Raw genomic sequence first — 23991 nt, 5'->3', positions numbered from 1 at the left:
GCAATCAATTGAGTCACATAAAATGGTATATTGCTGTGATTCATCAATCTAAATTAGGGAGAACTACAGCTCAATTATAAGAGTTCAAATTGACTCAATAAATCAACTCATTCATTATAAAAATAAGAAAATAATTCTAATTTAAATAATTATTATAATAAAACAATTTAAATAATAAAAAATGTTAAAATATTTTAAATTCTTAGTACATAAATTTAAAATCTTAATACATTACAATATATTTTATATTAAATTTTTTAAATGAGTAGGCTGAGAAGCAGCCAAATTTATTCTCAAGTTTGCTCATCACAACTTCACCAACACAATTGTGGGTGCTGTTCCTCAGGAAAGAAAAGACAAACAGTGAAAGAAATCATCATTCTTCTGCTTGCAGGAGCAATTCTAACAAAAGTTTCGTTTGGAACAGCTTTCTTTCTGCTTCTTAAAGCTGTTTTTAAGTACAAAATTAAAAATTTTATACTAGAAAACTGCTTTAAGAAATAGAAAGAAAGTAAATCCCAAACGAAGCCAAAATCTCTCCTAATTTAAATCAGATAATCCTTTTTCATCCAAAATGAAGTCACAGAAAACTGATGAAAGCACAAGCTCTATAATTTTTTTTTAGGGTTTAGTGAAAGCTGTAAAAGACCAACCTGTAGTCTCAGTTAGCCGGAGCACAGTTTCTCCAAGGCTGCATTCTCATCACCCTTCACAGCTTCCAATACACTTCGGGCAAGTTCTTCAGGAAAACCCATCTCAACCAACTTACTCACCTGCTCGTTTTTATTTGTATATATAAAACCAAGCTTTAGTATTAAACTAAGCACAATAACAACTAAAAAAAATATGGAGTTAGGCCTTTCTTTACCTTCTCATCTATTCCAACAGTAGCAATTTTAGCGAAAGTCTCGGTCCAGTGACGAGCTGTGCCCACAAATTTCTGGTAATCACGAAGGTACTGCAAGATGTAAAGAAGGTTACTGAGGAAATGTCAAAATAAGGAGCTAAGCTTAGCTGATAGAAATCTTTTGAAATTGCTGTCAAGATTCTGAGACCGAAGCGCCAAAAAAATTTGGGAAAAAAAGAGAGAAGACGAAAAGATAAAACCTGTTGAGCAACCACAGCGTCCTGAGGATCATCAGGGGCAGGAGCTGAAAGCAAAGCTTGGAGTGATAGTAATGCGGTTTTCAAAGTGAGGGCAGGGCTCCATTGGTCTTTCAGAATGTCTAAACAGATTGCCCCATTTTGGCTGCTGATGTTTGGATGCCTTTGAACAAAAACGGAAAAGCTTAAAAACAGGATTTTCATTTAGAACACTGATTATTAGTAGGTATGGACGATGGGTTTTCCCTTTTTTTTTGTTCGGACAGAAAAAATGGAGATCCAAGTGATTTTGTTGCTGAGCTACAAGTAGGAAAAAGCTCAAGGATATAGAAGAGCAGCACCATGCAGCCAAGTAATTGGCAAGATGATGGGTGAAAAAACAAAAACTTGGACACTTTTTAAGGGTTTGTTTGGTTAGCTGAAAAAGAAATGCAATGTAAACGAATGCACTGTATTTGAAATGTTTAGAAGTTGTTTGGATGCGTGTAAAATAAATGCATGCGATTTTTTTTTGGCTTAAAATAAAATAAATGTGTAAAGTCCAAAGATAGAGGCAGTCGGTGGCTGACAGTAGCTGGGCCAGTGGGCAGTGGGTGGTGGCTGACGAAGGATGATATTGGTGATAGCTGGTGGAGGTCGACGATGAATGGCAGTAGTGGCGGCAATAATGGCTATTGCTGCCAGTGGTGGCCGATGGTGGCAGGTGAAGATAACGACGATGAATTTGTGGTGTATTTAGAAATTGTCCAAATTAAAGAAAATCCAAATACACAAAATTTGCACCAAAGGGTGCATTCAAATATACAGAATTTTACATTGCAGTTGTTTTACTTCAAACAAAACACCAATATTCTCAAAACTCTAGTATTTGAAATACTTTATACTCATTTTACTTCAAACCAAACAACCCCTTAATATAAAACAAAATCACAAATAGATTGTGCAATAAGACCCATGGATTCATTCTATTTTCTTTTTAGTCAATTCATGGATTTTCAATTCCACACAAATTTGAATAAATCTAAAAGTTTATTATGCTTATTTTCATGTTTAACTCCACATTTCCATTAAGGAGAATCGATGTGCTTATATAATTGAAACATGCTAGTTAAATCAACGAATTACATTGCCTTCACACCGAAATTATATATGGCATCAGACCAAGTCTAGCATATATACCTCTTTTATTCCAATGTCATTTGAGAAGAGTTGCATGTCCTTGGAGATTTGCAATACCGAAAGCTTTTCAACTGCCATCACTAATATCAAGCTAAATGGCCAAAATTATCCGTAATGATCATGATCCATTTGTCCTATTAATCCACTAGCATTATCCTATTTCGTTTTTTAGCAGCAATAAGCCTATTTCTTTTTTGGCAGCAACAACAACAACATCAAGCCTTTGTCCCACTACGCGGGGTCAGCTACATGAATCACTTTTCTTCATTTATTTTTTGGCAGCAATAAATATTTAATCCCTTGTTATAAATGTTACCTTCATTATATTTCTTTTATCATAAAACTGCAATTAAATCCAAGTATATATTAGTGTTATATTTCCGTATCTTAATCCAATACACATAAATTAAAGATATAAATACATATATAAATTATAAAATTAAACTCTGTTTGATTACAATCAACCATTAAAAAAGCGGACGAGACGTCCGCATTGAGTTGCGCCTCAAGTCGAGGCGGAAGTCATGCGTATCGGGGCTTACGCCTCGAACCATCCAGCGAAGCCTACGATTTTTTCGCACGAGGCGTACGCATCAGAGCGTAACACCTCGAGGCAGTACGAGGCACTGCTTCAAAATTTTTTCTTCGGTATATATGTAAATACGATGCAACCGATTCGTGTTCGCGTATAGGATTAGGGCTTCCTGTGAGAATTGAAAGGCGAACTGGAGGCGAAGCCGTGAGGGAAAGAGACGAAGCCGTGAGTGCAGGAGACGAAGTCGGAAGGAGACGACGTAGGAAATGAAGCCGAAAGCAATAACGGTTTCGAAAGTAGGAAACGAAGCCAAAGTTGTGAGTGCAGGAAACGTTCAGGCCTCGATTAGGTCGGAAGAGCAGGTGAGCAGTGTTGTGGGCCTTGATTTTGACGTGCAGTAACGAAAGCTTGAATAACTCCTGATTCAGCTTTCTTTCATTCGTCCGCTCAGTACATGCTCGGTACCGAGCCAGTACCACTCGGTATATGCTCGGTACTGAGCGGTACATGCTCGGTACCGAGCCAGTATCGCTTGGTACCGAACAATATATGCTCGGTACCGACCGGTACATGCTCGGTACCGCTCGGTATCTTTCCATACAAACAATTTACGAACTTTAAAAACAAGCAGTTACTGGTCGAAAAGCCATGGGGGAGGAACACCTACCAAAGGGAAGTTAATAGATGATAAACCTTTTTTTTTAATCTTAAATTAATAGAAGATAAACTTAGGTTGTTTGCATATGCACAACGAAGGATAGATAAAATTTATATCAAAAGGATAAGAAAAAATAAGTGATGAACCAAAAGTAATATAAATAGAAGTTGTGCACACAGATTTGCACATAATAAGTTTAACATCTCATAAAATACTCAACAGAAGTAAATAAAAAATAAGAATTCATAAAAATGGCAGAGATGGCGGCAACAAGAGGCTGATGGTGTCCATGAAGATGATTTTTCCTATAGTCTCTTAAGCCTTTATAAGTTATATAATCCCTCAAAACCTTGCAACATAGAATTTTTTGCAAGACATCCAAGGATTACACAATCTCAGCTAATCCTTGTCATGGTTTAAAATTGCGCAATAAGAGGTGCGCCTCAACTGAATTCCGTTCTTTTAAACCTCAAAGTCTACGCAATGAGAGCAGGGAATGAGGTGTACGCCTCAAGTTTACTGAGGCAGGCATGCCTCGCCTCTGGATTTAGAGGCGCCCGCCTCTTAAAATTAAAAAAAAAAAAAAAACCAACCCTAACCTAATCATTTATCTATATCGGCTTTGCACCCCCCCCACTCGCGTCTCCGTCTATTTCGAACCAAGGGTATATACTTACTCCCCCTTGTTTCTTCGAGCAACATTTTCCCCTCTTCGTTCCATTCGACCGGCGTCTGCTTCCTTCCACCGAGAGTTGCTCTTTGCCTCTTTCTTGACGTTCTCTTCTACCACAAGTTGGCCTGGAGTCTCCTTCGACCGACCGACCGTTGAAAGCTCTTCTTCTTTGTAGTTGGAGTTTAGGGCTTATTGACAAAAGTGAAACAACTTTACTTCCTCTTCTTCTTTGCACTCAAATGTTATTTTTTTATTATACCATCGCATTTATGAGCATCTTCCTTTGGTTTTCATTCATTTTGGAAAAAAAAATTCTTTTAAATTTTATGCAATCTTTCTTTATTTTATACATACAATTTTCAATGTCATTTGATTGAATGATTGCCATTGATATTGTAAGAAAATGAAAATGATAGGACTTTTATTTATGTAATATTTAGATCTTTTTTTGTTAGACTTATGTTTATGTGGGCCTGTGGTTTAGGCATGCATGATAAAAAGTATAAGATGCTCAATACATATGTGCATAAATTAATGCCGAAATTTTTAGTAGGAGAGGTTTACTACATGTTATGCATAAAGAATGTTTTGATCTTCTATGATACAAAAAATTTTTGTATACAAGTTTCAATGTCATTTGATTGAATGGTTGCAATTGATAGTGTAAGAAAATAAAAATGAAAAGAATATTGTGATTTGGGAAAGATAGATTTTGAGTTGAACTATATTTCATGTTGTATTATTATTGGGATATTTTGATTTCACTTCATATATTGTGCCTTTTTATGTTTTATATATTATTTAATCATTAGTATATAAAAAATTTATCATTTTATGTTTACGCAATCTTTTGATTTTGAGGCTTATGTCTCAAAACGCCTTGAGGCTTACGCCTCGCCTCACGAACGAAAAACGCCTCAATACCCGATTATGCAATTTTAAACATTGATCCTTGTCTCAAACATAATTAAAATTAGCCAGTATAGCAAATCCTAAAAGACATGCTTCTTTCGTTGTTGAGTTATCCTAATTAGCCTTAACATCATACCAAAAACAGCCTCAAGATATGTTATAGCAGATCATTGATGGAATTTAAAACTTTGACCCATCTTGATCTGATTGACAATTGCAACATTGTTTTTAGCAGATTTTTTGAGTTTGATGTGCTGATCTGCCTTAAATGTGTTCCATATAGCCTCTTTCAACCCCTACTTATCTGGTTTTATTGGAGCTCAACTTCCAGAGTTTCGTTTGAGTTGTGCTATGTTTCTACTTAGTAGATTGAAGAGATTGTTAGGGGTCGTGGTACCAATCCTACTGTTACTACGAGTCTCTTTATAGGTATTAAGTTGAACATGTTATGTTGAGTTAGAGAGTTACTAAGCTACCTCTTTACACCGTAGAAAACTTGCTAAAACAACAATCACAGCTTTGCCTGGAAAAGAAAATTCATCTTATTGCCTGGCAAACTGTGTTTGCCAAATGCTATGGGAGGCCTTTATATCTCACTTTTGAATATGCCGAACTTGGCTTATAAAATAAAAGTTTTCTGAAAAATCTGATGTAAAACTAGCATGTGAAGACTTGCATTATGAAATTATTAAATTAAACACAAGTTAAATTTAAAATCAGCAAGCTATTAATCATGGAGATGCGTAAAAACAAGCTTCAAACAAATAAGAAAGACAATCCACAAATAGCAATTAACACAACCAAAGTGTCACGTCTGGACCGGTCCGATTCTACACCCGGCGGCTCAAAGCCGGGCGGAACCAGGCGGAGAACAGAGAGGGGAGCGGGATTTCGGTGGGCCCAAGCATGGGCTAAAACACATTGTTGGAGGGAGAAATTTTGAATGAGGGGCTGTTTTAGGAAGTCCATTATTGTCCTTTATGATTAATTTGTATAATTAGGAGATTGGAGGGAAATTGGCTCCTCATCTTGAATTTTGAAATTTAATTTGAGATCTAGTTTTGTTTTGGGCTCTTGGCATCGCCGGAGATTGTAGAGAGTACGTTCTTCCTCTCGGATCGAAGAACAATTGTATCTTGATTACTTTGCTTTTCTTCCAGTGGAATACAAGTCCCTACTTGTGTTTTCTCTCATTTTCTTCCTATTTCTTGCTGTTTTATCGCTGTGGACAGCAGTTTTACTGTTGGAATTTTACTGATTTTGGCTAGGAAGTCTTGTGATACAAGTACTTCCTATCAAATGTACTTCCTATCACAAAGTTTTAAAATTCAAGAAGGATAAATCAAGTCAACAACTTAGCTAACATGGGTTGGCAAAAAGATCCAACATTTAATATAGATCAATCACTACGAGAACCATGCACTCAATAATTTAAGAAACTAGCGGATTTAAATTAACATGAAAGTAGTGATGCCACATAATTGTACTTTAAAGCTATCTACTTAAATGTATGAAGTAAGAATAGAAAGACTTAGGTATTTGCATCGTAGGGAAGCTTCCTTCAGATGTGGTGTGGTCTCGACCGATTGATCTTCAAAGGGTTGCTTCGTAGTGCCTTCCTTGTGTCTTGCTTCATAGTGGAGAAAAAGAGATGCTGGCCAAAATTTGGAAGGACGGAAGCCACAGTTTTTGCTATTTGGGGGAGATTAGGAATGGTATGAGGCTAATTAGAGTGGTAGGGCTTAGGGGAATGGGAGAGAGTAGATTGGAAAATGGAAAAATTGATTTTGGAAAAGGAAAGGATAAAGTTAACTTTGCAATTAATGGATCAACTTCTCATTAATTAACTTGAAGAGTTCCAAGAGTGGGCCAACGATGGGGAAAGGGAAGGGGTTGTAGCTTTTCCAATTCCCAACTAATTTTGAGAATAAAAAATAAGGAGAGGCAATTAATGGATCAACTTCCCATTAATTAATATGAAGAATTCCAAGAGTGGGCCCAACCATGAGGAAATGCAAGGGGTTGTGGCTTTTCCAATTACCAACTAATTTTGAGAATGAAAAGTAAGTAGAGGCAATTAATGGGTCAACTTCCCATTAATTAATATGAAAAGTTCCAAGAGACAAGTGGGGTCCAATTGGAATCCCAAAATTTCATATTTGGGAAATTTTGGATTGGGAACTTGGATGGGGTGTTGGTGGTGGTGGCCTTGCCATTTGGGGGGGGGGGGGGGGGGGTAAAGAAGGGATCCAATCATTCCTCTATATTTTTTTGATCGGCGGTTAGGGAGGAAGGAGGGAAAAGGGAAGAGATACAAGGGGAAAATCAAGAGCTCACCTTCATTTGCCTTCTTCTAAGGCTTCACCACTCCACCACACTCTCTCACACAAGAGAAGAGGGCTAAAATCAGAATTCATTCAAAAATAATCATCATCACCTTACAGGGGGGAGGAGCAATATATTAGGCTCCACCACATGACAAGATAAAATACAAAAATGCCCTTGGGCTTACAACATAACATAAAGGAAAAATTCACAAATGTCCTTGGGCTTACAACATAACATTAAGGAAAAGTTCACAAGCTAAATTAAATTAAATATAACACACATAAATACTAATAATATAATGACTCAATCGTGGCCGTCGATCTACGGCCCCTTCTATGATAAACTTTCCATGCATTGATGTCCCCATCAAAATCATTCAAAGAGAAGGGCCTAGTCAGTATTTTCAAGGACTTCCCTCTGGCTTGTAAACCACCAATATGAGTCTGCATCAGGTGATCTATTATTGTTATTACACTTCTAAATGAACAAATAGCCTGTCTGAGTGGAGATCAAAGAAGCTTCAACTAATTTTCCAATTTTTGTATCAAAGGGAAGTCTTTAGGACTTCATTGAACAATAATGAATACTAACCTCCCCTTAAAAAAGTTGGCCAATGCCTTAGAGATCATCAAAGATAGCCATTGGTTCATTCCTTTAATAATTGTATTTGCTCAATTGACATAAAAAAATTAACGACCATATCCACTGCTGCCTAAAAAATAATAGAATATAATGGATTCTTGATTTTTTACATTCAGAGCTAATATGAAAACTCGCATCATTCTCCATGCATAAAGGCCGTGGAGCACATTTGTTGACACAAAAAAGCAAAAGCTTCAAGCCAAATATTTATTTGGCAAGCAATTTGCTCGAAAATTAAACATTTCAAGAATAAAGTGTGCCTAAAGAAGAGTTTACTAGACGAATTATTGCTGAGGTTTTGGACTACACACTTTGGCAAGCTAACTTTCACTTGTACAAAGTTTTGATCAATACGAGACTGACTTTCTGTGTATTTTCCTCTCATATTTATTGCATTTTCCTTTTTTTTTAACAGATAAATTGACCAGCCTTCAATCTGTAATTTAAAAAAAACAAATAAATAAATAAAATTCATATTCTATTTTAAGTCCTACTTTCCTTGTTCAAACTAAGCCGCTTCTTTACCAGCAATAGGGTGAGCTCGCCAGCCCATCATTTCATCATCCGCTCCGGTTGAAGGAGCATTTTCTGGAATTATACGTTCTTAATCTACCTCTTTCCCTATTAATAAGTTTCATTAAATAAAATTTCTCAAAATAAAAAATAAGATCATGCTGCTTTCTCCTTAGTACTGTGGTAACTTCCAAGGTAATCAAATCTCCTGAATCCAATAAATATCTTTGTTTTTGCAACTCCATTAAAAACTAATTTTTTAAAGAAGTATTTCTTTCCTTGGCATTTTGGCAATTGCATAAGAATTTCCTCAAAGATTGAAGTTCATTCTATTTGCATGTGATGGTTGGTTCGGGTCACCATCTCTCACGGATAGCCATGAGGACAATGCAAATTAAATATTGCTCATATCCATATAGTTAGACAACCTCATAGCACCCAAATTTGACAAACGACTGTGTGATAATACCATTAGTTCATGAGGCAATGATTAGGGATATCAATATTAGATCTCTGATATGACAATACAACTCAAACTCAGCCCAAACACTTAGTATTTGGTTCAGTCCATGCAAGATTCAGGTTGACTTCAGCTCAACATTTATAGACTTAGAAAAAATCAGGTTATGCTCAAGTCATCTCGAAAGCCCACACATAATACATTTAATAAGCGGATTCTTTTTTTTTTTCCTAATTAAGAACACATCTAATATAAACTTTTGGTTATTATTTAGGTGATGATTATAAATCTGATTACTATGCTCATTTTGCATTGAAGTTGACACCAACACACTATAACTCGATCATTCTTAATGTTGGTCTAAGTTAGTTATAGCGAAGTGCAAGTTTAATTAAGTCAAATTGGAGTTGTGATTTTCAATTTATTAAATAAATAGTCGTATTTGGGTAGGTTCTAGTCAGGTTAGGTCATTTTTGGGTTGAGCTTGAACCTCTTCCAATAACATGAATTGATGAACTAATGGAGATCGACAAGCTGTTTAGGGCCATCCACAAGGATAAAGCAAAGTTATTATGTCGGCTAACACCATATAGTTAGTCAACCTCACAGTGAACAACTTAGACCGTCAAATGTTAGATAATACTAATAGTATGCATGGAGATAAAGAACTAATGGAGGTCGAGATGGTGGTTAATATTGTACCTCACAAAACCAAATCATAGAATTTACGAGTACACACAATTTTCTAGTATGGTAAACTAAAGAGATTACAAGGAAAAAAAGTAGGTTTTTATAACATAAAAAATTGATTTCGATATACTATAGTTTCATGTGTAAATCAATGATTATTAATATTGTAAACCTTGATTGTATAGTAAAAATTAGTATCATTTTAATTTAATATGCAATTTGTACTGCATATAATTAAATTTCTAAAAATAAAAAAAATTCAACAATTCATCACAAGTACATATTTTTTAAAATACTAAATCTTTTCAATAATGATTGCTTCATTAAATTATGGGAAACCTTTCATATATTATATTTACAATTTTTATTAATTAACTTTGAATTTGATAATTTTAATTTTCTGCATAACTCGTGAGTTTATTGTATCGTATTGTAATAAGAATAAGTGAATAACCCTCATGTATGCTAGATAGTGACTAGGTGGGTGCAAGTGATATAATACTCTAATGCAAGAAAGAGAAGAGCTTATAATACTTATAATTATAGAGGTAAAATGTCATATAGATTCTATGAGTCATGGATTTTCTCTTTGCTTCTTTTCTAGTAATTATTTTAAATATTAATAGTTTTAGACAATTTGTTCATGTAGCAATTTATTTGACAATTGAGAAGTAAAAGGTGACTATTGATAAAGTATAATCAGAATCACTTAGGCACATATATGCTTGAAGAGTTATTCTCTTTCACTCCAATATTTCTAGGTTTTTACTATGGCATATGATGAGTTATATAACATTCTCATTTCTGAAACAAAATTTGGCTCTCTGTAAGAAATAATTATAGTAGATAAATGATAATATATTAGCACTTAGTAAGGATCATCATCATCATCGCCATTGTCATTACACTTATTTAAGAATGACAATAATGATGGCTTATCATCATCAGCAACATTAAGCTTATCCCAACAATTTGGGGTTTGTTACAGAGAGCACATTTAGCACGCAAGTCCTTCATCAAATATAAGGTTTGATAAACCTTTGAAGTTTGGGAGTGTCTAATGGAGAGTACAGATGTACCAATAACACAACAACAACAACAACTTCAAGTCTTTATCCCACTACGTGGTGTCGATTATATGAATCATTTTTCTCCACTGTTTCCTATTAAGAAATTTTCATTTAAATATAACAAAGATTGGTCATTTCTAATATTTTCTAACCAAATATTTTTTAGATCTATCTCTACCTTTATTAACACAAGTCAAATCTAATACATTTACTCTACTAACTGGTTGTCATTTTATGTGACCAAACCATCAAGGGCAACTCTCTCTAATCTTACCTTCCATTGGAGCTACTCCAACCTTTTCACACATAAGCTCATTTCAAATCCCATCTCTAAGAGTAAAGTCACTCATCCACCTGAGCATCCTCATCTCTACAACACTTAACTTAATATTATGCTTCTCTTTTAATGGCCATGATTATGCACCATAAAGCATTGAAGGTCTCACCACCATCTTAGAATTTTCCCTTAAGTTTGAAGATGTCTTTTCTATCACACAACAAGCCCAATGCATTCCTCCACTTCAACCATCCAATTTTAATTCTACTAATAATATCCACATCTATTTCACCATTACTCTGAACAATAGACCCAATATATCTAAAATGTATACTCTTATTAGTGACTTGATCGCCCAAAGTAATAATCATAAATCTATTACTATTAAAATTACACTCTATATATTTAGTTTTAGATATACTCAAAAGAAAACCTTTAGATTCTGAGGTTGACCTCCATAATTCAAGTTTACCTTCAACTCCCTCTCTAGTCTTATCAACAAGATGAATTTTTTCAGCAAAAAGCATACACCAAGGTACAACCTCTTACAAATGTCTAGTGAGAACATTCATGACTAAATCAAAAAGATATGGGTTTAAGGCTGTTCCTTGATGTAATCCAACTAAAATAGAAAAATACTTGGTCAAACCACCTTGTGTTTGAAGTTTGAACACAAATAATAGTTCCTGCATGCATATCCTTGATGACTTGAATATTAGCATTATCAACCCCTTTCTTTTCTAGAACTCTCCACAACACTTCTCTTGGAACTTTATCATATGGTTTCTCTAAATCAATAAATATCATAAGTAGATTCTCCTTATTCTCTCTATACTTCTCCATCAAACCTTTCAATAAATGTATAACTTCCATAATATACCTACCTAGCATGAATCCAAATTGATTTTGAGAAACACACGTATCACATCATAACCTATGCTCCATAACTCTCCCAATAACACAAGTAAACAAAATTATTGTGAAAGGATTAGTATGGAAAAGGGGAACAACAATGATAACACAACTAGAAATAGTGCAAAAAAAAAGAAAAAGAAAAAAAAAGTTAAACCTCATATAACATTCAACATGAGTGAATGGACAAGGTTTTATAAATCCGACCTCAAATGTTGGGATAAGATTAATAGTGAGGATGTTGAAACATCATAACCAAGATCCATATGCTAAACTAATAACTGGAGTAATATGCTCGATGCAAAGTCAACCATATAAACAAATTGTTTATCATGTCTCTATTCTTTATTATTTTTTTTAATATTCTACAAGGAATCAAATTAGGGGTGTAAACAAGCCAATCCAAGCTCAAGTCACCGCTAGCTTAGGCTTGATTAATTAATCAAGTCTGAGCTTGAGCTCAAGCTTTATTTTACGAGTTCGAGCCGACATTTATTTTGAAAGAGAGAAAATAATTATGATTTAAGCAATAACTATAATAAAATGGTAAAAAAAAAGAGAAATTAGAGAAAACTAATAAAGAATCACTTAATATAATAAACTAAGATATAAATTTTTAATATTTTTAACAATTTTGTACTTAAAATCCTGAATGCTAATATATTTTAAGTTCATTTTATATTAACATTTTTTCAACGAGTCAACTCACGAGCTAATGAGTCGAGTTAGAGCTAGTTCAAGCTTGGCTTGTAAGCTCATCGAGCTCAGCTCACAAGCCATTATCGAGTCGAGCTTGAGTCTGCTCACGAGTCAGCTTGACTCACTTACACCCCTAAATCAAATCAATGTTTCTAATAGTTTTACATCATCATGTATCCAACATGGTATCTATGAAATATTTTTATCCCTAAAGAATTGAAGATGGAAATGGGATAATAAGCATGTGTATTAATGGCTCTTCCTCATTGCACACATACAAAACATCCCACTCAATTTTCCATCACCTTATTGCTATTCCACTTCTACAATTTCTCTACTCCATAATGCAAAACAAAAATGATCATGGTTCATTACAGGGCCCATAGAAAGCCTAGTAGTCAAATAAAGTAGGTTTTGATGACTATAAGTTGATTAGTTCTACTAGAACAATTAGCACACATGAAATACAAGAAAAAATAGGTGAAAATGATATACAACGGATCCCTTACAATTTTGTTAAAAATGTAATTTGAATAGTAAATTTATTAAAAGTACATTGTGTTAAACGCCAACCAAAAGCTCATTCACTTGCTTATGAAAAAAAAGGAATAGAAGGGAATATACTTTCACCTTTAAGGAATCTAATTATGAAATTCATCCTCAAAAGATGCCCACCAAACAAACATCTAACACTCACAGTTACATAAATGCGGAAAATAACTTTTTTTTTCATTTGCATTGATTGATTCATACAACTTTCAAGAGAGAGGATCAACTAAAAGATCAAAAAAGGTTGGCAATCACAAAGGCCAAAAGGTAAATAAACAAAACAAGAAGCTTTAGAACATACTGGATGAAGTTGTTGCTACACAATCAAAGGATTCAATTTGAAAAGGATATAAAGAGTCGTAGCATTCTGGAAAAAACAGGGTGCTGGTAAAATGATCTAAAGATGGCAAGCATTATAATTTACGTAATATACATAACATAACATATTAAGAGCAAATAAATGGCAAGTACAATCAACTATTAGAAGGTTAAAATCAATGGTGAGCTGCCAATAACACTGGAAAAGATTCCTGAGTGACTTGCAACATAAATGCAACATAATTATAATTAACTTATGTTTCTAAGTTTAGATCAAATGCTTGAAAGCTCAATCATTTGCAAAGTCAACAGAAGAACAAATTAATCAGCAAGCGCCATCAGAAATGTCAATTCCATATAAAACTCTAGAATTCAAAATTCAAAAAGATGCAAAGTCTAGCACAATCTGAAGTTCAAAAATATCTTACAATTCTATATTGTTTAACAATGTCCTGAGGTCACTAAGCAGTTCAAAAATGGTGAGAAAAAAATGCAATAAAGAATAAAAGTTACATCGACAACAAGACATGCAAATAAATGCCGAGCCTTGATATATGATTTTGACAAAAGGTACTATTATGGTGCGGCCAATGTTTTAAACGGTGCTTTTGCTGCTTGCCATGGGGCACGATGGCAAAAAATAACCCCAAGAAATCAGTGAAGGCAATTGGTATATAGGGAGTGCCAACCACATGCAATAACATAATTAAGATTAAATTATAACTTGCTAAATCTATAGCAAATATACTTACTATCTAATTAAATAAAGCTAGAGATTAACAGATTATTTGTCTTTTAATATCTCATTTTGCTTGATTTTATATGTTTAAATCAATTAAATTTTAGTGTTAGAAAATAAATATATGATAATGAACTATACATTATAAACATTTATTTCAACATTTTTCTTATATTTGATGTCTTAGTTATATTTTCTTTTTAGAAAATGTTAAAAGTACAAAATTCATGGGGATAACTCCTTGCCTCTTGATAAGTAAAAAGCCTCATATTTTAAAACAATAAGTGAGACAAATAAAGTAATTGTTAAAGTAACCAATTGGAAAGTAAGAGATTCCCATACCAAACTCTTGTAATAAATTGCATCTTTGGAGGCTCGAAAGGATAGTCACCTGCCAAAATAAAGAATAAATCCAACTTCCATTTGCATCTTTAATTTTTTTTATTAATTAATCACAGAATATAGTTTGTGAATAAAAAAGCATGTATCCAATTTGTATGAATAATCAACTCAAATGAAATGGATCACCTGCTAAAGAAAAAATAAGTGACCAATTAAAATAATCACATAAATAGAATAGAGAACAAGAACAAATCTAAAGATTCAATTGAACTTTTGCTGCCTCTTGTACGGAACTTGATTCCATAAGAAGATACTAATATATGTCAAAACCCACAATGATGTTACCAGCTTCGATCTTATTTCAAGAAAAGCCAAGAAATTAAGGGCCTATTTGGTTCACTGACATCTAAATGTTATTCCATATGTTTACTTAGTTGATATCTCTATATAAAAAAGTCATAAATGGTCATTATGTCCCAAGTCAATGAAATCCAGATGTCATCGAAATTGACCAACATTTAGAAATGTCTGAAATCATGATATTTCATTATTTACAATCCAAAAAAATGGCATCTTTAAAAACAATAACACTAAAAAAAGCACACAATATTTAACATAAATCACTGATATAAACTAACATTATCATCTAAATAATATTGAACCAAACAACCTCTAAAACTTAACAGGAGGAAAACTAATGGGTACGAGTGGGATTGATTTCTATTGCACTCAGATGAAGAAACACATGAAAAAACAACAAAGAGGCCTTCTTGCGAATGCTGTTATTTAAAATAAATCAAAAGACCAACTTTAATGAAAAGTAGTGGACATGGACCTTCTGCCTGTAAATTGTTCTTAGTTCCTAAGGTTTTGATCTATTGACCTTTCAAGAGCCCGAACATATAATAACCTCCAAGCTAAGCGACCTTGTGGTATGGAAATCTTTCCACGTTTTATATCAATTACACTACAATAAACAAGCCCAATGGAAAAAAAAAAAAAGAAGAAGACAGAATCATATTCCGACCGCAACAACTCTAAGTGTAATGACTCGCAAAATCAATCCGTTTCACCAATCTTTCCAGTCTGATCAATATGTAAACCATGACATTCAACAGAATGACTAGAAACATAAATATAAGAAAGCATTCAAACTTCTAGGTCGAATTGCAAGCTAAACTTGAAGTCGGGTAAAAATAAAAGAATCCCCCACGCTACCGCCAAGAGGTAAGAACCCGCCAATCGACATCTAGAACAATAACATAAATAGCAAAATCATTAAGGAAAAAGGAGGGCAAAAGACTTAGTTTTCGATGGATATTTTCCTTAGGGCAAACCATCCATCATTGTGCTGCTATTAGAATGGTCGAGAAGCGTACTGGGTAACTGGATGTCGATGATGAAGGTTCCCCCCTCATAAGGCGTGCCGAGAGGACCACTGATGGACCCACAGAGGTGGGTGAGGTTTGCGCCATCGTGCAGGTCGATGCTCACACCGGAGATTGCCGTGTCGCGGTTGCACTCCACCAGTTCCTTCTGCACCCTCGTCGTGTCCAACATCCTCCCTCCCACTCTTCCTCTCTCTATCTCTCTCCCTCTGTGTCGGTTGCACTCGACCACCTCTTTCCACAGCCTCCGACGTGTTCAAAAGCAAACGATTGGTAGATGGAAAATAAATGGAGGAAAGCTTGGGCGTCGCTCCAGGTATCTTCTTTTTCTTCTTCAGCCCTCACACTGTTCCTCCCGTCCTTCGCTTACTCTGGCAAAAGGCAGATGCGAAAGCAGTCAAAAGAAATGCGGAGAGACAAAGAATCGACGCCACTCAGTTATGGCGACGAGTCGACGCCAGCAAAGGAAGACAAAAACAGGTCGACTTCTAATCATTCTTGTTATGCTAATGCTCTATCTTCTAATCATTTTTGTTATATAATTGTTGTAGTTTTATTATTTGTATTAACTCTATTCAATTTTTGTTCGAATTGTTTCCATTTTTTTTCAAACTCATCTTTAAACCATTATACATTATTCGAATAATATTCAAATAGGACTTGACTTTTTTCTCCATTATAGTCTTAGGCTTCGTTCGACTTCGTTCGGAACGACTTTTTAATTGATTCTTAAAGCAGAATTTTAGTACATAAATTTTTAAAAAAAGAATAAAAAAGTCGTACCAGACGAAGCCTTAACCTCGATCAAATCTACTTAAAAATTGTATTTGAACCAACTTTGATTGCCACCAAATTTAAATAGCAATTTGTAAGCAAAACTAGAGGAATTTTGGTCCTCAAGGAGCTTTCAATTATATTTTCCAAGTAAAATTATATTTGACAAGGAGCAATGATCAACAAAAATATCTTAAAATCTCAAGCAAATATAATTTGATTATAATAGAATATTTAGGTTTTATTTGATACAGTTTTTTTGCCACTTCTTCAAGTAAATTTTTAATACAAATATTTTATATTTTATACTGAAAAATTGCTTTAAAAAACATAAAAAAAACCATCCGAAACGAAACCTTAATCTCTGAAATCTTGAGCCAAATCTTGAATTTATTTTATATACTTTGATACAAAAGTTCTAAATATAGGCCATTAGTCTCTCCATGCATAGTTAAGCTAAAAGTTAACATAAAACATTTATCCATTGGGAAAGAAAAAAATTTGATAACTTTGCTACAAAACAAATAATTTAAACTTGGTCATGAAACTAAGGGGTATCTGACATTTAAAAAAAAAATTGTTTTATAATTATTTTTATTTTTTAAAACAAAACGAATAATTTTCAAAAAATATTTTAATATTTTGAATTTTTTTAAAAACAATCACAATCATCAATTAGTGCCATCAACAACCACCTTGTTGGCAACCACAGCCTCCCTTACTTAATTCAGTAATTTGAGGTTGAGTAAAGTGCAAAATAGGATAAATTATGGAAGTAAAGTGCAAATTTCCCTTTAGGGTAAGATAAATAATGATCATTTTATTCAACATGGCTATAAATTAAACTGCTTTTACCCTAATGATATATTCAGAAAATCAAATGAATAATCTAAAACATATGTGAATTCTTATGCAGAATTGTTCTTTGATTGGAGTGCTGCAAGGCTGGTCTCAAAGCTTTATTCCAAACCTATTTCAGCAAGATTCATGCATATAGGATGATGAGGAAATTAAGGTTTTGTTTGGGAAAGCATTTTTGTTGCTTCTTAAAGCTGATGTAGAGAAAATAAAATTTTTTTTTTCAAATGGTTGTCGAAAGTAATTTCCTAGCATAAATTTTTATTGAAAGCAACAAAAAACTAATTGACAAATAGAAATTAGAGTTGTGGTCTGAAAAACAAAATAGTAAGAAAGCAATCCCAAAGAAGATTAATTATTCTGTGCGGACACTGAACGCCTTCGGAAAACCAACTAAAATGCACCACGTCATCCATTTGTTGTGTACAACGGCTCAATACCGCTGACATGTCTGCACCTGATTCGCCTCCGAACGTAGAGCTACTTTCGGCCTCTGCACAGAATAGCTTCTCCCCAAACAAAACCTAATTCTATATAACATTAATATTTTTGTTATTGACAAAACAAAGACAAATGTTCAAAATAAACAGCTAACATCTATCTATCTGTGTAATACAACCAAATCACTAAGGAAGAAAGCTATCAGATTTTGTTGTGCTCAACAAGATTTGGGCAGTATTAATATGAATAAAACCATTTTGACATTTTGATATTATCTGTAAATATGTAACATTAAAATGTTAAACATCCAAATGATTTACTTCATGCAAATGATTTACAGCATTTCCTTCCAAACACTCACACCTGTAAGTTGGCTTTGAACACAAGAACAGATGCCTTTTCCAGATATAACATACTTCTTGTTCCACAAATTTATCACAGCAAGTTTCATTATTGAGTACAACTGCTAAATAAAGCATAGAAAAAATAACATTTTTATTTATTTTCATGTATCCTCAGTAATGAATGTTATGGCCTGTAGTGCTGAAGGCAATAATTGTTCTAAAAATCATAACATACCTGTTGTCTGAGCCAAAACTTCCATGAAAAGAAAAAAACAGAAGTTGCTGCTCATAATCAGAGTTCAAACGTGGGAGCTTCTTCTGTGAATCCTCGAGAGACCTGGTAAAGAAGTCTTGGCAACAAATTCCTGAATGGGTCTTGCTCTCTCTTCTCCTTCAGATAGGAAATGCAGTTTTCAACTTGGGATTTGACATGCAAATATATTTTTTGGGCTTCCCCTCTATCTAGAGATACTTTCTTGAGTCCTTTAGCCACAATTTGCAGAAGAAACATCAGGAAAACATTAGAAGAGGGGAAGGATGGTAATACTTATGCTATCATGTTTCAAATATGCAAGCTTTTTTCATTAATCCAAAAGGTGAGTTATGGTATATTTATCAAATGAATGACAGATTAATTATGACTGTTAACTAGTGACTAATAATTATGACACATTGATTTATCAATTATTGTATATTCCGAAGCAACCTTAAATTTTTTTTTTCAACAACAATATTTTTAATAAATATTATTACAATCATCCCTCTAATATAATAATTTGATCATATATCTTCCTTAGGTTTGACACACATCCTATTAAATTTAGTTATTAGTAACGTTTTACCACCTAATACTCAAATTAATACAACATAACTAGCCAAATCATAACTTTACAAAATATACCATTCAAGTCTGCATCAAATTCTCTTATTCTCTTCTGATAAAGTACTCTTAATGCAATTCATCATTTTAATCACTCAGTCTTTACTCTATAACCTATATTCTCACCTATATACTTATTCTTCTACATAATAGTTTAAAAATAATAAAACCCATCGCACCAAATTTATTTGCATAATATAATGCTTAAGATATACTTTATATGAAAACAAGTTGTAGACCTAATCCAGTATTAGTTTCATGAAAAAGCAAACAAAACTCCACTAGAAAGGCTAAAGATTAAGGAACCTTTTGTTTCAATTGGTTTCCCAAATAAGTAATAAAACCTCCCCGGGATCTTAGGCAACAATCCAGGCAGGTGAAGTTCTTGATTTCCAACCTCTTCAGCAGAATTGGCCCTGTTCATGTGAGATGTACAAAATATGAGCATATATGGCAACGTTTTATACATATAAAATAGTGAAGAAAGAAATCTAAGCAATCAATATAATGGAAAATTTAAACATGATTTTTTGTTTCACGTAAAGATTTTCTTAGCTTCAGCAGCAAAACATTCGCTTTTATGGCACATAAATTCTATATTAGAAAACACGAAGGCTCATATAAGTCCATACAACACCTATAAGAATTCCAACGAATTCCAACTTACAACACATTGGAATCAAAATCAATATAAGACTGAGTTTATGTATGCCCAATAATACTTCATTAATTAGTATATCGTTGTGATCATAATACACTACTTCCATAACATCCATACCCTGTTAAATGATTGTCCATACTCCATTTCATACTATAGCATAACATAAAGTTTTTGGATACCACTGTTGGTTCTAATGAGTGGCTTCCATGTTTCCTTTGGTTGAACTTGGATGAGAGTACTTTTCCCAGGCAGATTGGTTTGTGTTTCCCGGATATTTCCGTTAAACATCGGCCAAGGTTTATTAGATTTGAGTAATCAAAGTTTCCCTGAGCTCAAGTCCTTGTGATTAAATAATAGAACTGATAATGAAGTAAAATGGCATGAGCCAAGTCCTTATGATTAAATAATATAACTGATAATGAAGTAAAATGGCATGAGCCAAGGCGCACGACACATTATTTGTGCCAAATCCATGGTATGATGCATAGCTTCAAAATGACATGCATAGTTTGATAAAGGCATGCCAGGCACGTGGCACATGCAATTTATGCGATCTTAAATATTGCTAAATACCTCACTTAACCTTATACTCATTAAACTAAATAGCTACGATAAAATAAAATAAATTATGCCTTTAAAACTACGCAAATAAATCTAATCTCTATATGACATTGTGGGTTTAAAAAATTATAGTCTATTACAAAGTAAATAAGCCAATCAAAATATTTAATTTATGGCCCATCCAATGAACCTAAGCCCCATATCGACACAAAGCCAGCAAATCTATCAAACTAATTAATACTACTAGAACGAACCTATTTGTAGGTTAGGGACTAAAAACCCATCATTAGGCTTTCCTCATCTTTATGTTATAAGCCCTAATATGGGTCTTACAATAGATACACTTATTTAAGTGACCTTAAATTTGGGTTAAACTCTCACGTTAAAAAAAAACTATAAATCAAAATTAAATCCATCTATCAAATCTTATCAATTGCATACGCTTCTTCAAGTCAAACAAAATTTGTGTACAGCTAATAAATATTTCATTCTTCTAAGCACTTGTTGGTTAAGTCCAGTATCTCTGAAATGCAAGCAATTATGTTAGTGTCTTTGAACTATTCAGTGAAACTAATATGACCAACCCTTTGCCAGTAAATGATTTGGCATTATCCTCAAAAGCACATCTTCAACAAACATATTCAACCCGGTCTACTTGAAATATTTGAGAGAAGAAAAATTATAATTGCTAATAAAATTCCATATATTACAAAGATAAAAGACCTCTAATGTTAGTAGACTAGGTCCGCAGGTATAGTTGATATGACCTAACCATAAGAACATGCTCAAGTCTATCTCAAACCCCCCTAAACATTCCCATGAAATAAATTCAAACCTAAATATTTAATTTGACCATAAATGTGAGTCTAAGCAACCTCCTTATCGATAGTGCTCTTCCATGAATGAAAAGGAAAATTAACTAGATGGACTTATGCCCATACGAAGTGTCAACCTCGATCAAAATAAAGCTTAACAAAACAGTAGAGGAAATCTAGTTAAAACAAATCTAAGATATCTTATTTAAAACTACTCTTGAATCCTCTCTTGAATATTGAGAAGGCTTTAAAAGTGGGGTAGTTTTTCCTGAGTGATGGTCTCTCACGACCATCTATAGGTGTCCGCGGGTGGTAGAAGTGCACTAATCCCCTTGGTTGTGGGCTTCTAGGCAACCAGCGGACAAATCCCATATGGTAGGTGGTGCCCAAATTCTCTTTTGCTCATCTACCACAAACAATGGTGGATGGCAAAGTGTAAATGCAAAAGTGTGGCCAGATTTTCATCTCCTTTAAGTGCCAGTAGGTCCCAAGGAATTGTATGCCTAAGGTAGTGACTGCTCTGAGAATAAGGAATGTCTATAGCAACTTCGCATCCTCCAAACACAATTAATATCAACAACACTGGCGACAACAAGCTCAAAGAAAGCACTAAATTTCCAGGCACTGTAGACCTAAGACAATGAACCATTGCGTAGGAGCAAACCACTGGGCATTCTAGGCTCAAATGTGGCTTATCACAAATAAAGGCTGTGAACTGTTCAAGCCATATGTCCTTGAATGCCAAAGTCAACGAGGAATTTTACCCATAATAAGGCAGCCTAGAAATGGGACTCTTAACGTGTGTGGGTAGAAGGTTTAGGGCTTGGAATAATGGCTAAAGAAGCATAGGAGTCAGCTGGAACAACGGAGCTTCCAATAATCTTCAGAGACCATCAACATCAGAGGGGAAGGGGGAGCTTACTTACTGGTTCTTGGTAGGTTCCTTGGAGATGTAGAAAGACAAAGATATGTTTTAAGGCTGGCCTTCACCTATAGGTTCAAGTGTTCCAAATAAACGAGTAGCCAAAACACATCAAAGAAGATAATTAAAAGCAGGAGCCATACCATATAGAGTACTATTAATGAAGCCACAAAAACTGCAACATTTTTAAGTACCTTTTCTAAATCAGAACCACACTAATTCAAACTTCCTCTAGAAAGAGCATTCACTTTCATGCAAACATAACCGGATGAAATTCCTGTCGCAATTCTAATTTAATCCATTTTCTAGTTTTATATGTCAGAAAGAATGGATTTAATGCTTAGTACAGCACATACCTCACTCTGAAATCCTTCTGATTTAGCCTTTTGTCTAAGAGGTCATAGAAGGGAATTTTTCTGAGATCATTATAATCAATCAGCACCTGAAAAGAAAGTATTTGGACTTTATTTTATTGATCAAAATCAGGCAAAACAAAAAATGACAACATGTGAACTACACACCTTAATTGCCCTTGTTTTTTACCAAAAAAAGTGTCATCAAGTTGCAATATTAATAGTAAATAAAGTTAACAAGATTTCTCCTAGAAAAAAAGCCTTTAAGCTTATCAGAATATCTAGAAAGTGCTATAAACTTCGAAGGCAAATCTCATAATACAGTAGCAACCAAAGCATGTAATTATAAGTGAGAATATCTAATGTGGAAACTGTTAGAACTAGGAATTTTAGAGGGAAAAACTTGCCTTTAGTCAGTAATATCTTCCCTATTTATAGATCTATACAATATATCTTAACGAGGAAACAATAAATTACATAAAATCCCTAATATACTCTTTCCTAAACTAGTTCCTTCATTATGGCGTGATCCATGAGAGCTTCCCATGAATTGATCTCTGTGTCCATCGGATCCTTTGCATTGGGAACGGCTGGATTTCAACACTCCCCCTCAAGCTGGGAAATATGGAACTGTCATTCCCAGCTTGTCAATCATTCTGAGAAAGGCAGAACTGTCCAATCCTTTGGTAAGGATGTCTGCAAGTTGATCCTTTGATGATACATGGTCGACACTTACTAGACCACTGTCTAGTTTTTCTTTAATAAAATCTCTGTCCACTTCTATGTGCTTGATCCTGTCATGCTGGACTGGATTGTGGGCTATGCTGATTGTTGATTTATTGTCACAGTGTAGCTTCATGGGTTCGTCTCACTTGATATTTAGATCTTCTAGAATTATCTTGATCCATAATAGCTCACATATTCCTAATTCCATAGCTCTATATTCTGCTTCAACACTAGATCTTGCTACCACATTCTGCTTCTTCTTCTCCATGTAACAAGGTTTCCTTCTAGGAATGTGCAGTATCCAGAGGTAGATCTCCTATCTACTGGTGATCCCGTATAATCCGCATCAGTATATGCTTTTAAGGTTACTCTGTGGTCTCTTCTAAAGAGAATTCCTTTCCCTGGATTTCCCTTAAGGTAGTGCAATATTTTGTCCACAGCTTTCATAGAGCCTGTTATGGATTCTGCATAAACTGAATGACCATACTTACAACAAATGCTATATCTAGTATGGTGTGGAAAAGGTAAATCAATTTTCCCACAAGTCTTTGGTAGGCTCCTTTATAGATATATGGATCTTCTTTAGCTTCTCCCAATTTGAGATTCTTTTCTACTGGTGTCGGTGCTGGCTTACAGGCTAGTTTCCATGTTTCTTTCAGAAGATCTTT

The 23991-nt window shown here is 34.2% G+C and overlaps 2 protein-coding genes across 5 annotated transcripts in view; both read right to left on the bottom strand.

Annotated features, from left to right (window-relative positions):
- Positions 1-253: 253 nt before the first annotated feature.
- LOC110092145 (ubiquitin-conjugating enzyme E2 27) lies at positions 254-16446 on the bottom strand. The gene is made up of 5 exons (XM_020816551.2): positions 15980-16446; positions 14601-14649; positions 1108-1267; positions 869-958; positions 254-773 (listed from the first exon to the last, which is right to left on the bottom strand). Exons 1-5 carry the CDS (start codon positions 16158-16160, stop codon positions 666-668), a joined length of 588 nt encoding a protein of 195 aa, XP_020672210.1. The 5' UTR covers positions 16161-16446; the 3' UTR covers positions 254-665.
- Positions 16447-17856: 1410 nt separating this feature from the next.
- The window catches only part of LOC110092129 (acyltransferase-like protein At3g26840, chloroplastic), a 49482-nt gene continuing 43347 nt past the window's right edge, over positions 17857-23991 (bottom strand). For 2 of the 4 annotated variants that reach the window (XM_028695663.1, XM_020816524.2), the window contains exons 11-13: positions 22601-22686; positions 19592-19701; positions 18305-18888 (exon numbers count right to left, since the gene is read on the bottom strand). In XM_028695663.1, coding sequence (XP_028551496.1) covers positions 18698-18888; positions 19592-19701; positions 22601-22686 — 387 coding nt within the window. In that variant the 3' untranslated portion in view covers positions 18305-18697. Of the gene's footprint in view, positions 18151-18304; positions 18889-19591; positions 19702-22600; positions 22687-23991 lie in introns of those variants that run through there. The other 2 variants (XR_003701060.1, XR_003701059.1) reach the window with 2 other exon arrangements.

The sequence above is a fragment of the Dendrobium catenatum genome, unplaced genomic scaffold, assembly GCF_001605985.2.
Source record: "Dendrobium catenatum unplaced genomic scaffold, ASM160598v2 fragScaff_scaffold_665, whole genome shotgun sequence".
Lineage (NCBI taxonomy): Eukaryota > Viridiplantae > Streptophyta > Magnoliopsida > Asparagales > Orchidaceae > Dendrobium > Dendrobium catenatum.
This window is presented reverse-complemented; position numbering and strand designations above follow the sequence as displayed.

What these genes read in the sequence shown, in the direction of transcription:
- LOC110092145 (XM_020816551.2), bottom strand. Translation starts at nt 16,160, where the DNA reads ATGTTGGACACGACGAGGGTGCAGAAGGAACTGGTGGAGTGCAACCGC. An exon ending in CAATTTATTACAAGAGTTTG is followed by an intron (nt 1,268 to 14,600) that starts GTATGGGAATCT and finishes TTTTGTTCAAAG; the next exon opens with GCATCCAAACATCAGCAGCC. An exon ending in ACGCTGTGGTTGCTCAACAG is followed by an intron (nt 959 to 1,107) that starts GTTTTATCTTTT and finishes TACATCTTGCAG; the next exon opens with TACCTTCGTGATTACCAGAA.